Below are 17,177 nucleotides of genomic sequence, written 5' to 3'. Positions count from 1 at the left end.
TTGTTGAAAATTGTTATCTTTTTTTTTAGATTGGAGCAGGTTATAATGAAATCTCAAATGGTTATGATTGCACAAACAAATCAATAGTTCCACCACCAGGAATGGAATTAAAGCAGTCATCACAGCAACCTCAACAGCCACCTAATATGGCTGCTCTTGGGGGTTTAGACTTACTTACACCAAAACCAGCTGATAATCAGCATCAGCACCAACAGTATTCTCCTATTGGCTTCCCTCGTAATCTTTCTTCTCGCTCCAGTAACCATCATATGCAGGTATTTTTTTATTTATTTCATTTTTCTCAGCTTTCTTGTAATTACTTGTTATATGAAAGATAGTATTGTTTATTCATATTTAAGTTTGTTTAGTAGTTTGGATTTAATATTTATTATATAGATTTGCTTCCATATTTAGGCATATTTGTTTTAGCAAATATAATGCCATTACATTAGACTATATTAATGCAGTGAGTTATTTAGTGGTTTCTGATAAGTAAATTTGGCTCCATCCATGTATATGTAAAAATCATAAAATTATGTTCATTTTCTGTGCCATTTTGCTAGAAATCTATTCTACATCCTACTCATGAAGTAGCCATGTGGGTTAATTACTATCATGAGTAAGATGCTGCATTATATGCATAACACTGAAAGAAAAGAATGCACCGCATAATTCTAAATCATACTGCACAGCAACTTTTCGAATGCGCTGTATATGTAAAAATAAAAATAAATTAAAACAAACAAATATGTACATAGTGAAGATTTTCCAAGAGTGTATTCAAAAGAAGAAAGATCGTAGTTAAAACGAGGGAAGAGGGCAAGTTTGTAATTATTAGTTATGACAAAGTAATTATAAAAGACTCAGAAAAGATAATAGAATATAACAAGAAAGGAACTAAAAGAGTGTTGAGCACCATCTCTTCTAAAGATGAAACAAGAAAAAAGAAAATCAAAACTCAGGGTGGAAAATTGAATAAAAGGAATCAAAGTACAGTAAGGCATGTTTTTTTCCATGAAAGATCCTACTCACAGAGTGAAATTGAGAAACACAATTAACATATTACTGAAATTAGAAACTAAAACAACAAAAAATCATCCACATCCTCCCAGACAGCTTTATCAGCATGGGAGAAATGATAGTCTACTTCCTACCCGATAATCAACCTTTTTTGAGGAAAACAAACAAATATGATGAATAATATTAAATCCACCCTGATAATTGGAACACTAAATGTAAGGTCACTTCGTTCAGAAGGCAGATTAATGCTCTGGTTATCTCAGAGCAATTGAATTGAAATGTGCACTGTCTAAAACAAGTATAGAATTTTTGGTGTTTTAGAGATAAGGCTTGACAGATCCTTAACGAGTATGGACAGAGAAATGATACAGAAACAAGGTTAATCAATTTCTGCCAGGAAAATCAACTTTTCATAATGAACATATTTTAAAGAAATACAGGGGAAATAATAATTGACATGAATTTGCTCCCAATGGACAAGTTAAAACAAAAATAGACTATATTCTGGAAAAAAAAGAACAAATCTTGAATTCAGCTTTTAATAGACCAGTTTCACAGATCATAGACTAATTGCAACTTACCATTGACTAATTTACCTTGAACTGGTAAACTTTGAACAATATCAACAACTTAATAAGGAGATCCGCTGTCATCTGAAACAAGAGCAAAACGCATACTGGAACCAAGTGGCGACTGACTTGGAAGAAGCAGCCTTGAAACATGAATATCACACTATACCGAACTCTCTGAAAATTGAGTGGAAAGACCAAGTCAACAAATGACAACGCCTTGAGTGCTGTCATGGAGGTAGTTCTTCGAAAGCCTGTTCAACCACAAGAACAATCTGAAGTTGTCTGAGTTCCAAATGTCTGATGCCGAACCAATCGTTGAAGAGGTGAGAACAGCCATTCATGCCTTGAAAAATGGAAAAGCGCCTGGAAGAGGTGGGCTCACCGCAGAGTCCATCAAGGCCGGAGGTATTGTTCTGTTTCAGCAACTTCATGTGCTTCAAACCATCTGGCACATCAAAAAGGTACCAGCTGTCTGGAAAAAGGCTGTCATCATTCCAATTCACAAGAAGAGCAATAGTCATCAGATTGCAAGAATTACCTTTGCATAAGTCTTATACAGTTGTGGCAGAGTTTTCATGAAAGTCACACCTGCAGAAATTTTGTGAGCAAACAAGCCGGAAGGAGCAAGCCAGCTTTCAACTGAACCAAGGTTGCTGTGACCAGATATTTGCCATTTGTCAACTAATGGAAGAAAGAATTCGATGTGGAAAACATAGTTATCAACTTTGGATCGGGCTTTGATTGCATCCACTGCCTGGCACTTTGGAAGGCTTTGGAAATAGAGCTCATCCCTTCAAAAGTTATCAAGCTTCTCCAGGAAAGCTACAATGGATCGTTGAGTCAGATATATGTTCGAAATGAACTATCTGAGGAGTTTTCCATCAGGACAGGAGTCAGCCAAGATGTTGCCTCCCCACTCCTCTTTAACATCATAGTTGACTCCATAATGCGACAGAAGAGGAATTCAATTTGGAGAAGATACCTTTCTGACTGGCTTGATGTGTTTGCTGATGACTGTGCCATGTTCACCAACATGTCACAGGGAAACAGTGATTCTGAGGCCACTGATATTCTTTATGATATCTCCCGCATTGCCCAATCTTATGATCTGAAAATAAATGCAGACAAGACACAGTACTAACAACAGACTTGCTTACATGCCATCATCCTACTGGATGGTGTGCAGATTGAACAAGTGCACGAATTCAAATATTTGGACTCACTGGTCCAGGAAAAAAGTAGCAAGTATGGCGGAAATCTACAGTTTATTTGGTCAAGCAACTGCAGCATTTGCTTCTCTGAAGTAATGCTTGTGGAAACAAAGCAACTTCTTGCTGAAGACCAAAGTTCATCTTTTCCAAACTTTGATCCTGCCAATTTTATTGTATGTAGCAGAAATGTGGACACTACTGACCTGAGCACCACAGACCTGAGCAAACTTGAAGCATTCCAAATGCGATACATATGCCACATCATCAAGAGTCTCACTTTGCGGTCACATCCGAAATGAGAATATCTGCCATCACTGCGAACAACAACCAAAAATCGAGGAACAGATTAAAAAACGAAAGCTGTGATGGTTTGGCCGTGTCTGCAGCATGCGTGGAAACCGACTACATACAAACTCCTCTGGCATTAATGACCCACCCATTGGAGAGTCCAACGAACAGCTCTAAAGAAAACTTGGATCAAGTAGACTGATGCAGACTAAACCTTAATGAAGCCAGAACAACAGCCGTGGGTTGCCGTGCATGGAAGTATTCTGTTAGTGAAATCAGATAACCATTGGCACCCACATTAGCATATGGGCTTAGGAGTCAATCCAATCCAAACACCAGCTTAGGGATAAAAAAAAAAATAAGAATTTACCCTAAAACATATTAAATAATATTTAATAGATTTATTAAAACTCTGTGAAGTCTAGTTGTTACAAACTTCATTTTAATTGACTGCTTAGTTATATAATTTTACTTAGTTAATAATATTAAAAATTAGGAAAAATGTATATATATAATGTATGTATATATAATTTTGGAAATTAACCAAAAAAATATTGATTTTTAATTTATAAGACATGCATAAACAGTTTAAAATATCTTTTTTCTGTCTTCTTAAATTATTTTTTTACATAAAATTTCAGTTTTATAAATTTCCTTAAAAAATACCAGAAAATTATAAGAGTGGGTTCCCTCCTCCCAACCCCACTTTATCAAACCCTACCACTATCATTATGATTCTACCATTTTTTTTCTTTTACTAATTGCCTTAACCTTTGTTTATAGATACTTGTTTTTATATTATTGTAATGTTGGGTGTTGACTTTATTTTTGTTTTTTCTTTTTTTAATTAAATTTGTTTGCTTTGGTTTTATTACAACTTTACTTATAACATTTCCTATTCAGTTTTGGTTGTTTTTTTATTCTTAATGAGTTTTCTTTACCATGTAGGTGTTTTAGTCTCTCCTTGTTTGTGTCATCCTAGATTCTTGTTTAAATCCTATAAGATTTTATATAGTAGAACTGTTCAGTATTGTCTTCTTTTTGATGCTATTGTTTTTTAAAACTTAATGAAATGTTTTTGTTTTTTAATGTTTTCCTGCTTGTTTATTGAGAATATCTTCAATATCATTTTAATCCATAAGAAAGGAGACTCAAGATTTAAGTAATTGTAGACCAATAACCCTTACCTTTGCCATAAGCAAGATATTTATGAAAATTATTTTAAACAAATTAAACACGAATTGAAACATCTAACACCAAAGCAAGCAGAATTACTGATGTAATTTTTTGTTATAATTATTAGGTCTATTGTAAGAAAATTATTATTTAATTTGATACTAATTTACAATCCTAGAATTAACATTAAATAAAAACAATAAATATTTCATTGAATTGAACGTAAAGTAGAGGACATGAAAACAGACACAAAATTACGACATAATTTTCTGCCATAACTCGGCTATTTGTTAAGCGATTTAAAAAAATAAAATGCCATTTTATTCAAAATAAAAGGCTTAATATTTTTGCAAAATATAAATTTTGATAAAAATAATATTTATGGAAATATAACGGATTGAAAAATAAACATGGCCGCCATTTTGTAATTTGCAAAGGTATTTAGATCCTGATTTTTTGCTAATTTTAAAACTTTACTCAAATATGTTTACCAAATTAATATTTGATAATGTGATTCATCTATCTGAACTTGAGATGTAAATTTTTATATAAAAATAACAGTGATGGACAGGGGAAGAATGAAGGACAAATTGCCATTTTTCTTAAGAATATTTTTTGTTCAGTTTTACAAGTAGAATCCAAAAAAGTATAGCCAGTCCACCATTTTAGTAAGACTGCATATATGTATATATATGCACAGTATATTTTTGATTTGTATATACATACACGTCAATACATCTTTTTTTTTCTGTAGAGTATGTTTCAGTATAGAACTTGAACAGAATTTTTTTAAGTAGAAGTAGTTTGATGTTTCATAAGTCATGGTTTGTAAACTTTTATTGGGCTAAGAAGAATCAGTTTATATTAGCTTTTCTCTTGGTATTTTAATCAATAAAAAAAAAATGTAAATGTAACATTTTTATTTGAATCTCTTTATTTTGTATTTATTTCTTTATATTATTTCTTTTTTGTTATTTGTTTAGTATATTCAGAAATTTACAAAGTTAATGTTTATCTTTTCTTTTAATACATGTTAAGATAATTTTTTTTGTGTTTCTTTTTACAGCCATTCACTGGAAATCGTGTTAATGGAGAATCGTCAAGACATTTTATGGATGCATTAGCATACACAAATAATGGCAATAATCCATTGTTACCTGGTAGCAACTGTGAAAAAATTCGATACAATCACCACAACCCGTCTTTCCACCATCCGTATTCATCCATGATTGGTCCCCATCACAATTTGCCTCCTGGAATGTTAGATCCTCACTTGGCTATGCCTTACCGTAATAATAATCACCCTGATATTTTTTACCATTTGTATGATAACATCTTACCACCTATGCATCGTAATTTACGGTAAGTAAAAGTATTTAACTAATTACATAGTATATTTTGTACCTGAAAAAACCAATATTTTTGTATATTATAAATGACCTGTTACTGGAGTTTGACAATTACAGCTTTGATTATTTTATTTTTTAAAACAATAAGTAAAAACAGATTCCTTTAATTGTTTTATAAATAATTTATTATATCATTGATGAGTTGATTTTGTCTTTGTTATTTTATTCTTGCATCAATATTATTTCCAACATTTACCTTAACATCAACCTTAACCAGTTATTTATAATAACTGGTAATATAAGTATTTATATGTGTAATATAAAAACTATAAATATGAAATAAAGCTGTTTTAGGTTTTAATGTGTTCTAAAGTTGTGAAGGTTTTAAATGTGTTGCTGTTAACAATGTCCCAAAATGATTAAAAAATAATAATAATGGATTAGTATTAAATGGTGTACAGTGTGTTGTTCATGCAAAATATATTAATAAACCCAAATGAAAATCATTTGTATTCAATAATCAACAATTATTATAAGTAAAAAAAAAACTTAAGATCTATGAAAAGTATGTTTCCAGAAGATCTTTTTGGTTAGCTTCTTTAGTTAAGTTATCATTGAATCTGTTGTGGAGACTATCTTAAAATTAAATTACATGAAATTCAATGATTATCTGTACTAATATTTTTTATCTTTCTGTATTAGATGAATTGTCATAAAGAACTTTACAATCTATTTGGCCACAGCATAAGATTAATTTAATATCAATATTATTAGGATAATAAAAGGAGTATTAGTATTTAAACATTCTGTTATAAGAAAATCTGAATTCCTCATTAATAAAATGGCAAATAATATAAAATACCATTTATTAAACATTTAGTTAAGGACAATTTATCTTGCATTAATGTCTAATTTGACAAGAAAAATGCTCTTCCAAGAAATAGAAACAAAGAAGAGTAAGCTTTTGACTGTTGTGTTTTTTTTTATATGCAAGATATATTGTCCTTGATTAAATGTTTAGTAGATAGTATTTTATTTCAATTTATTATTTTATTAATGAATAATTAAGATTTTCTTATAATAGATTGTTATATTAAGTAGAAAATAAAAAAATCTAGATACATAACCAAATAAAGGAATTAATAACACTGCTGATGTTTATTTTAAAAAGAAATGCATACTAGTTTGTGTTCCAAATGTGTATCAAAATAACTAAGTATTTTTAGGTTACTATAATATGTAGAAAAATGGAATTGAGAAGTTTACCAGAATTACTGAACAGATGAAATAATAATAGGCATACTATTACAAGTTTTGAAGATTATTTATTAGTATTAAAATCTGATAATAAAAGAGATAAAAATATATGTACAAAAGAACAAGTAATTATAACTTACGATTATATTAACAGAATATGAGAATAAGTGTTTTCTCAGTTTGGCAGGACTGGTGGTCTGATGTCTATAAATTACAGATGACAATCATCTCTAATGGCTTAAAAAAGTCATTCATAGTTGACAAAGTACACAGTATTTAAAAAAATATCTATTTTTCAGTTCAGTATTAAAGCTTAATATGTAGGTTGATCAAGGCTTAGATGTAGGTAAATCATAAAAGTGCACTAGTTAATTTTTTTTTGTAATTGTTTAGCCCACCGGGCTGGTTTAGTGGTTAACTTGTCGTTGCAAATAGGTTGTTTAACAGCTGATTTTTGAAGTTTAGGGTTGTGAGGTTCAAATCAGTAAAGGTTAGTTGCTTTTATACAGCTTTGAATACTGGACAGTGGATACTGATGTGCTTTGGTGATTGGTGTTCAATTAATTACAAGTCTCAGGAAGTCAGCCTGAGTCTGTATAACATTACACCTCATTTATATATCATCCTCATCTCCTTGGGTTGTGGGGGGTAGTTGCTTATTGTTCGTTGGTTGAAGTTGCAACATACACATTAGGAAAATAAAATAAAAGAGATAAAAAATTGTTGTTACAACATCGGACTGAATCTGTTGATTATATGATGATTTTTGAAGTATATTATTATTTTTATATCTGCTTAATTATTTTGTATTTTAATATTTTTATGTACATTATGATTTCTAATAGTAATAATAAGATACAGGGTTAACTACAGTAAAAGGAGAAGCACTATACAAATGCATAAAACAATAGAAATGTAGTGGCTATCATTTATTTTTATATCTGTAATGTTGTTAACTATAATATTAAAGTAAATGTTTATACTTCATCTTAAATACTGGATTTATTTGTTAAATTTTTTGTAGTCGAAGTGGGCCATCTAGTGAATTGCATATTTGCTTAGAGAATTGTTATGATCAGTTTAAACAATTAGAGAAGGAAAGGAAAAAGACAGAAGCTGATTTAGCTAGACATAATCCTGGTAAAAAAGTATCATCAGCAAATAATATACCAGTTCCAAGACTTCCACCTAATCCTTCTCGGGTTGATCGTTTAATTGTTGATGAATTGAGAGAACACGGCCGAGTAAGTAGCATTCCATCCATTCATTAATAATTTAAAAAATTTCTGTGTCAGTTACGTGAACTAGATGTTTACATTATGATTGTTTATATTGTGTTAATTATGTTAATACTGTTCAGCCTAGTATCTCCCTATATTTCTGTTTAATTCATTAATATTGATGTTTCCTTTTTTCTCAATCAAATAATAACAATTTTTTTATAGGTAATTACCCTAATTGCAAAAATGGAAAATCTTTTGGGTGAATCACTTCATCCTGATATTCATAGAGCGATGCATAATTGGCTGGAAGCTATACGATTGGTTCAGAATTGTCGTCGTAATGAGTTAATTATCAATAAAACAAAAGCTTCTGCTCCGATCATGCTGGCACATCATACAACTGATCATGGTAACCTTTTTTTTATAAACTTGATAAAATTATCTTTAAAAAATTGTTTTTAGATTACTATCTCTCATTATGTTATTTTTCAGTCTGGTTTATTGACTACTTTTAATGCAGTCGTAGTAAATTTATAATTAAATTCACCTTTATTTATTTTTTTAATGAAATAATTCTATTCAGATTATTTTCAAATTATGATTACAAAGTTAATAATTAATTATCTTGCCAGGGAAATTGGTTTTTCACTATTGTCAATGTTGTGATGTTCTATAAGGCCACCTGACATCTGAGTTTATCAGGCTTTAAAAGTAGTAGCTTCATTATGTTTGGAGTATATATTTAAAATCTTCTATAAAGGTTTTAAATTTTGAGGAAACAAAATCTTATTCATAAACAACATATTAAGTAAACTTGTAATGCTAAATTGCATTCATCAGGTGTCTGGAATTATGTAACTCGATTAACAAAACCACAATAGAACATAATCTTGCTTTTCTGTTGTTTACAGGATGAAAGATAATGAATGCTATACCGTATTATATTGTATGGTATTATATAATTCCATAATGTATGTATGCTGATTATATAAGACCATTTCATTATAAAAAAAATTTATTCTGAAAACTTATAAATATTTTTATTTCTCTTAAACTACATACCTTATACTACTTCCCTATATAATCGCCACATGAATTAAGACAGTGATACACCAGCTTCAATATACTCTCGTCATAATCTTCTGCTGCTAGTCCATTTAGCTATTGATTAACAGCATTTTTAAGTTCATTGTCACCCACGAATTGCTTATTACTCAAAAATTGTTTTAATTTTCCAAACAAATGTTAATCAGAAGGAGCTAAGTTCGGACTATATGGAGGGTGATGGTACATTTCTCAGTAAATCACATGTCGGACCCGCAACATGTGGATGTGCATTATCATGCAGCAGGATGACACCATCAGTCAACCGCCCATAACGCGGATTTTGAATGGCGTGCCGTAACTTACAAATAGTTTCGCAGTAGGCTTCTGCCTTTATATTCGTTCCACGTGGCATGAAATCAATTGGCAGTATGGCAAACCGATCCCTAAAGATTGTGGTCATTAGTTTGCGTCCAAATGGCTGTAGCTTGACCTTTGTTGGTCTGGTTGGTGATTGAGGATGACACCATTTACTTGACTGCCATTTTCTCTCTGGCGTGTAATACAAAATCCATGTTTCATCACCAGTAATAATTGAATTAAGGAACACATCACATTTTTCTGTGTAGCGCATCAAAAATTCCATAGCGGATCCGATTTGGATTTTTTTGTGACGTTCCGTTAAGACTTGTGCCACCCAACATTCACAAATCTTTCTGAAGCCTACATAGTCATGAACAATGCGAGCAATAACAGCTCTTGAAACATCATGATTTTTTCAGATTTCATCATAGACGCATTTCAACAAGTTCTCCACGATTATCGAGGGCCTCCCCGAACATTCATCATGCACATTAATTCTGTTATTTCTAAACCTTTCACACCATTTTCAGATGTTTTTCATTCATTATATTATCACCATATACAGCAACCAACTACCTGTGAATTTCAGCCGGCTTAATGTTTTGATGGCTTAAAAAATGTATGCACATATTTCACAGTCAACAACATCAGTTTTCCTATTTATTTTATGATGTAATAACTTACACATTACTACAATGCGACAACTTACAGACAGTAATGCAGTGTGTACATTAATAGCATGGCCATGAATGACACATGTTCGCCAACCCTAAGGAGAGAAATTTTCCAGTGATCTTTACTTTGAGATATCCCTTATGAATATAAATTATATTCACTACTTGGCTTAATAAGCCACATTTTTTTTTTGTCTTCAGTCATTTGACTGGTTTGATGCAGCTCTCCAAGATTCCCTATCTAGTGCTAGTCGTTTCATTTCAGTATACCCTCTACATCCTACATCCCTAACAATTTGTTTTACATATTCCAAACGTGGCCTGCCTACACAATTTTTCCCTTCTACCTGTCCTTCCAATATTAAAGCGACTATTTCAGGATGCCTTAGTATGTGGCCTATAAGTCTGTCTCTTCTTTTAACTATATTTTTCCAAATGCTTCTTTCTTCATCTATTTGCCGCAATACCTCTTCATTTGTCACTTTATCCACCCATCTGATTTTTAACATTCTCCTATAGCACCACATTTCAAAAGCTTCTAATCTTTTCTTCTCAGATACTCCGATTGTCCAAGTTTCACTTCCATATAAAGCGACACTCCAAACATACACTTTCAAAAATCTTTTCCTGACATTTAAATTAATTTTTGATGTAAACAAATTATATTTCTTACTGAAGGCTCGATTAGCTTGTGCTATTCGGCATTTTATATCGCTCTTGCTTCGTCCATCTTTAGTAATTCTACCTCCCAAATAACAAAATTCTCCTCCTATTTTCACATTCAGTGGTCCATCTTTGTTATTTCTATTACAATTCATTGCTTTTGTTTTCTTCTTGTTTATTTTCATGCGATAGTTCTTGCGTAGGACTTCATCTATGCCATTCATTGTTTCTTTTAAATCCTTTTTACTCTCGGCTAGAATTACTATATCATCAGCAAAACGTAGCATCTTTATCTTTTCACCTTGTACTGTTACTCCGAATCTAAATTGTTCTTTAACATCATTAACTGCTAGTTAACTCTGTATTTGAACCCTAATTTTTTTAAAATGCTGAACATTTTATTCCAGTCTACGTTATCGAATGCCTTTTCTAGGTCTATAAACGCCAAGTATGTTGGTTTGTTTTTCTTTAATCTTCCTTCTACTATTAATCTGAGGCCTAAAATTGCTTCCCTTGTCCCTATACTTTTCCTGAAACCAAATTGGTCTTCTCCTAACACTTCCTCCACTCTCCTCTCAATTCTTCTGTATAGAATTCTAGTTAAGATTTTTGATGCATGACTAGTTAAACTAATTGTTCTGTATTCTTCACATTTATCTGCCCCTGCTTTCTTTGGTATCATTACTATAACACTTTTTTTGAAGTCTGACGGAAATTCCCCTTTTTCATAAATATTACACACCAGTTTGTATAATCTATCAATCGCTTCCTCACCTGCAGTGCGCAGTAATTCTACAGGTATTCGGTCTATTCCAGGAGCCTTTCTGCCATTTAAATCTTTTAATGCTCTCTTAAATTCAGATCTCAGTATTGTTTCTCCCATTTCATCCTCCTCAACTTCCTCTTCTTCCTCTATAAAACCATTTTCTAATTCATTTCCTCCGTATAACTCTTCAATATATTCCACCCATCTATCGACTTTACCTTTCGTATTATATATTGGTGTACCATCTTTGTTAGATTACTACATCATTAGATTTTAATTTATGTACCCCAAAATGTTCCTTAACTTTCCTGTATGCTCAGTCTATTTTATCAATGTTCATTTCTCTTTCCACTTCTGAACACTTTTCTTTAATCCACTCTTCTTTCACCAGTTTGCACTTCCTGTTTATAGCATTTCTTAATTGCCAATAGTTCCTTTTACTTTCTTCATCACTAGCATTCTTATATTTTCTACGTTCATCCATCAGCTGCAATATATCGTCTGAAACCCAAGGTTTTCTACCAGTTCTCTTTATTCCCCCTAAGTTTGCTTCTGCTGATTTAATAATTTCCTTTTTAACATTCTCCCATTCTTCTTCTACATTTACTACCTTATCTTTTTTACTCAGACCTCTTGCGATGTCCTCCTCAAAAATCTTCTTTACCTCCTCTTCCTCAAGCTTCTCTAAATTCCACCGATTCATCTGACACCTTTTCTTCAGGTTTTTAAACCCCAATCTACATTTCATTATCATCAAATTATGGTCGCTATCAATGTCTGCTCCAGGGTAAGTTTTGCAGTCAACGAGTTGATTTCTAAATCTTTGCTTAACCATGATATAATCTATCTGATACCTTGCAGTATCGCCTGGCTTTTTCCAAGTGTATATTCTTCTTTTATGATTTTTAAATTGGGTGTTGGCAATTACTAAATTATACTTCATGCAAAACTCTATAAGTCGGTCCCCTCTTTCATTCCTTTTGCCCAGCCCGTATTCACCCACTATATTTCCTTCCTTGCCTTTTCCAATGCTTGCATTCCAATCTCCAACTATTATTAAATTTTCATCTCCTTTTACGTGTTGAATTGCTTCATCAATCTCTTTGTATACACACTCTACCTCATCATCATCATGGGCGCTTGTAGGCATACAGACGTTAACAATCGTTGTCTGTTTAGGTTTTGATTTTATCCTTATTACAATGATTCTATCGCTATGCGTCTTGAAATACTCCACTCTCCTCCCTATCTTCTTGTTCAGCACGAAACCTACTCCTGCCTGCCCATTATTTGACGCTGAGTTAATTACTCTAAAATTACCTGTCCAAAAGTCGCCTTCCTCTTCCCACCAAACCTCACTAATTCCTACTATATCCACCTTCATCCTACCCATTTCCCTTTTTAAATTTTCTAGCCTACCAACCTTTTTCAAGCTTCTAACATTCCACGCTCCGACTCGTAGAATGTTATTTTTTAGTTTTCTGGTGACTCCTTCCTTAGTAGTCCCCACCCGGAGATCCGAATGGGGGACTATTTTACCTCCGGAATATTTTACCAAGGAAGGCGCCTCCATTATTGTTGTGTGAAAATGCAGAGCCACATTTTCTTGGAAAAAAAAACAGCTGTAGTTTTCCATTGCTTTCAGCTGCGCAGTACTCAGAGGACTTAGTGATGTTGATATGGCCGTTTAAGTCATTGTGACTCACGCCCCTAACAACTACTGAAAGAGCTGCTGCCTTCTTTCAGGAATCATTCCTTAGTCTGGCTCTCAACAGATACCTCTCCGATATGGTTGCACCTTCGGTCCAGCTACTCTGTATCCCTGAACACTCAAGCCCCCTCACCAACGGCAAGGTCTCATGATTCATAGAGGGGGAATAAGCCATATATGTAACATCAATGATGCTTCCAATCTTCTTTAACTTTTAACAATTTGTTCAACACATCGTCCCCACCATCCTAAACTAACGAATGTGAAAAACTCATCTTTCAGGAGAGCTAAACAGTTTCAAGGTTTAATTTTAATTCATAAAAGTGAAAAAGTTTAAACTAGCCTTCGTAAAAGAGATGCACATTGGATAATTTATCACAAGATGCAGGACATTGAAATTAATTGTAATCTGATGAATCTGCAAAATGTGATTTTTCACATTCGTTACTTTAGCATGGTGGTGACAAATATATTACTTTTGTAAAACATGTATATTCACTTTTAAATTTCTCTTTGATTTTGTCTCCTTAAAGACACTCTAATCCCCATTTCTCTTCACCAAATTACTTATCTAAGAAATATTTTCTTAAAATTTACTCATCAGACCTTTGATATAAAACATTAATCAGTGAATGTGAGAAATCAGCGAATGTAATAATCTATTAACAGAACAAATTTCTTTAAATTGTTTTAAAATAACATTCACTGTCCCTACTCCAACAGACTCAGAAGCTATTTGTTGTGTCGTACTGGTATGCCTAGAAAGAGAAATAATTATCAAACACTTTCTTGGAATTATGCACATTATTTTATATATCTATATATATATATATATATATATATATATATATATATATATATATATATATATATATATATATATATATTTGTAAAATCAGTTCTTCCTTTATTGTTGTTCATATCTTCCTCTGTAGTAATTATATTAAAGACTAAAAGCAAAACTCAGCAATCTACCACAGTATAAAATCTAATATTTCTTACCTTATAAGGTAAGGTTAATTACTAATCGTAAGTTGATCAAAAATTAAAAATTACACATTAAAAATTAAAATTATCACATGTATAGTGTTAAATATGCAGTCAAAAATTAAATATTAAAAATTAAACATTCTTAATATCAAATTTTAAAAAAAATTTTTCATATTTCTATACATGCCTGTAGCCAGCCACTATATACAGTATTGTACTGCTGTTTTATGAATTATCAAACTCTGTCTGCAGATTAATCAAGCTGAATTTTTGTCTGTATTTGTATATATGAGAGTGGTCCAGAAAGTAACTTATGTTTGTGCCTACCGTGGAGGTGGGTAGGGATAAAGCTGCCATCTTGGTGTCGAAACATTTCTACATTCAATACACATCAAACTGTTCTACTTTGATCGTTATTTATTAGTTGAAATTCATTGGCAACTTGGTGAGGTGTACAGGGATGAAATAATGAGTTAAGGTGGAGTGAGGCAGTGGTGCATTCAGTTTAAAAATGACCGCACCAATGTTCATGATGAGGAGCACAGTGGTCGGCCTAGCTTTGTGACTGATGAACTGATGATGAAAATCAACGATAAAATTGTGAAAATCGACACATGATTATGTAACTCTCGCTTCATTTCATGAAGTTTACTTCATGAAATCGTATTGGGGAAGCTTGGTTATCACAAGTTTTGTGCAATATGGGTGTCAAAAATCTAAGAGCAGATTTCTACAGAGAAGGAATTGAAAAGCTTGTGCATCGTTATAAGTGCCTCATTTTAATGGTGACTATGTAGAAAAATAGTTTAAGATTGTGTAGAAAAATAATTTAAAATAGTTGAAATATATATAATAAAATTATTTTTTTTATTTGGTTGGCTTTTTATTTCAAAATGTAAGTTACTTTCTGGATAGCCCTCGTATAATATTATTTAATTTAAAGTTACTAAATATGATTTATTTTTGGTTGCCCATAACTTAGCATAATAAGTAAAAAACAGGATTTTTAATCTCTATCCCTAAAATTACCTCATTTTGCTTGTAGGGTGGAAGATAAGATAATTGTACTGTAAGTGGATCAGTTTGATTATTATTAATACTAGCAAGTTAAGCTGGCTGAATTATTACTCATTTATTTATGTGTACATTCCCATTACGTAAACAGTTCTTTAAAAAAATTATAATGAGTTCTAGCAGTTGTTAATGATTATTATTTTTGTATTAAATTATATTTAAGAAGTTACATTATTATGTATTGCCAAACATGTACTATTAAACTCAAACTTTAGTAACTTTTTGTTGAAGTCATGTTTATCCAGATACAAAATAATTGTTTTCTGTTTGTATCAAAATTAAGAAAAATGTGTTTAACTGGGTTGCCCTGGTCTATTAAAATACTTACAATATTGATCTGTTAATTTTTTTCAGATATTCTTGCTCTTGCTGACAGTATAAAACAGTTATGTGCTGTTACTAGAAGAGCACGTACTAGCATGTGGTGTGCTTTAATGGTCACACTTCATAGTGGTAAAGATAAAACAGAATTAAAATCTGATTTGACTACTCCCTCTACTTCTACTGTTACTACTGCTCCTGCAACTGCAAGCAATTCTGCTACTTCAACTGCCACTTTAAATGCTGCAACCACTGCTGTGTCTAAGTAATTGCAAAAAGAAAAATAATGACATAGTTGTCATCTGACATTCTGCTCATACATTTTTTTTAATTGATGTATTTTTTAATAGCTCTTCCTTTATATATATATATATACACACACACACACACACACACACACACACACACACACACACACACACACACATACATACATACACACACACACACACAACCTTACCATTACACTTAAACATTTTTAAACGTTATGATGGGTTCAGTTAGTTGTTATTATTATTGCTTCTGGTGATTTTGTTAAATGAAATATTTATATTTAACCATAGCTAGTCAAATCTTACGTTATTTATTTTTACTCCTCATTACAGTTACTTATATGTTTGTTTATGAACAAAATAGCATTTAAATAATTAATTATTAGTTTATCTTATATAATTAATAACTATTACTTGTTTTATTAATTTTTTTAAAGAAAGGAAAATGTACATTTGAAGTATTTTTGTATCTTAATGACTATGATGGAAGTATTTATGTGATTGCTCTTTAGTATTGTTGATGGAGTCTGGAAGAAAAATAAATTTCTAGTAAAATTTGGAAGAAAATCATGTATGTGCCGAAAAGAAATGCCCTGTTTATTTATTTGTATATCGTTAATTTGTTTATTTATTTTTAGCTTGACAGTAGTAGTTAATTGTTAGTATTATTGATTGTTATTACATTGTTTTATCTTTTGAGTTTCTACCAGTTTTTTAACTTTATTTTACGATGTGTGTGTGTATGTATATATATATATTTACTCGCACACATAGACATAACATGTAATTGTTATTTTGTAATGTATTTTAGTTTTGCTAGATAACATAGAATTAAATGATTCCCCTCTTTAATTAATCTTATTTAGTTTTATTAACAATAATTTATTCAGGTGTTGTAATAACTATTGGAGTTTCTATTTATTAATGTTAACGTGTTGTATGTATCTGTGTTACATTTATTATTATTATTGTATAATAAAAATACTCGACTGATATTTTTATTCCATTTCTAATGACTAATGATAACTATTAATGTTACTTTATTAACTTTGTTCTTTAAAATGTATTTTTGTTGTTTTGTTTTCTTGTTTAATTTTATTTATTATTTATGTATTTAAACATGCTTTATGGTTATATTGGTTATATTTATTTATTTATTTTTATTGTTAATTTTTTAAATACATATTGATAGATACTTACAAA

General features: G+C 31.3%; 1 protein-coding gene across 1 annotated transcript in view; it reads left to right on the top strand.

The window, feature by feature from the left end:
* Window positions 1-16,853, top strand: part of LOC142324459 (uncharacterized) — a 48,539-nt gene extending 31,686 nt beyond the window's left edge. The window contains exons 8-12 of the mRNA XM_075365288.1: window positions 30-275; window positions 5,334-5,629; window positions 7,898-8,117; window positions 8,319-8,505; window positions 15,736-16,853. Of these exons, the coding sequence (XP_075221403.1) occupies window positions 30-275; window positions 5,334-5,629; window positions 7,898-8,117; window positions 8,319-8,505; window positions 15,736-15,971 (1,185 nt within the window). The 3' untranslated portion in view covers window positions 15,972-16,853. The remainder of the gene's footprint in view (window positions 1-29; window positions 276-5,333; window positions 5,630-7,897; window positions 8,118-8,318; window positions 8,506-15,735) is intronic.
* The last annotated feature ends 324 nt before the right edge of the window (window positions 16,854-17,177 follow it).

The sequence above is a fragment of the Lycorma delicatula genome, chromosome 5 (assembly GCF_047948215.1).
Source record: "Lycorma delicatula isolate Av1 chromosome 5, ASM4794821v1, whole genome shotgun sequence".
Lineage (NCBI taxonomy): Eukaryota > Metazoa > Arthropoda > Insecta > Hemiptera > Fulgoridae > Lycorma > Lycorma delicatula.
Note: the sequence above shows the minus strand (reverse complement) of the source record. Positions and strands in the feature narration are given on the sequence as shown.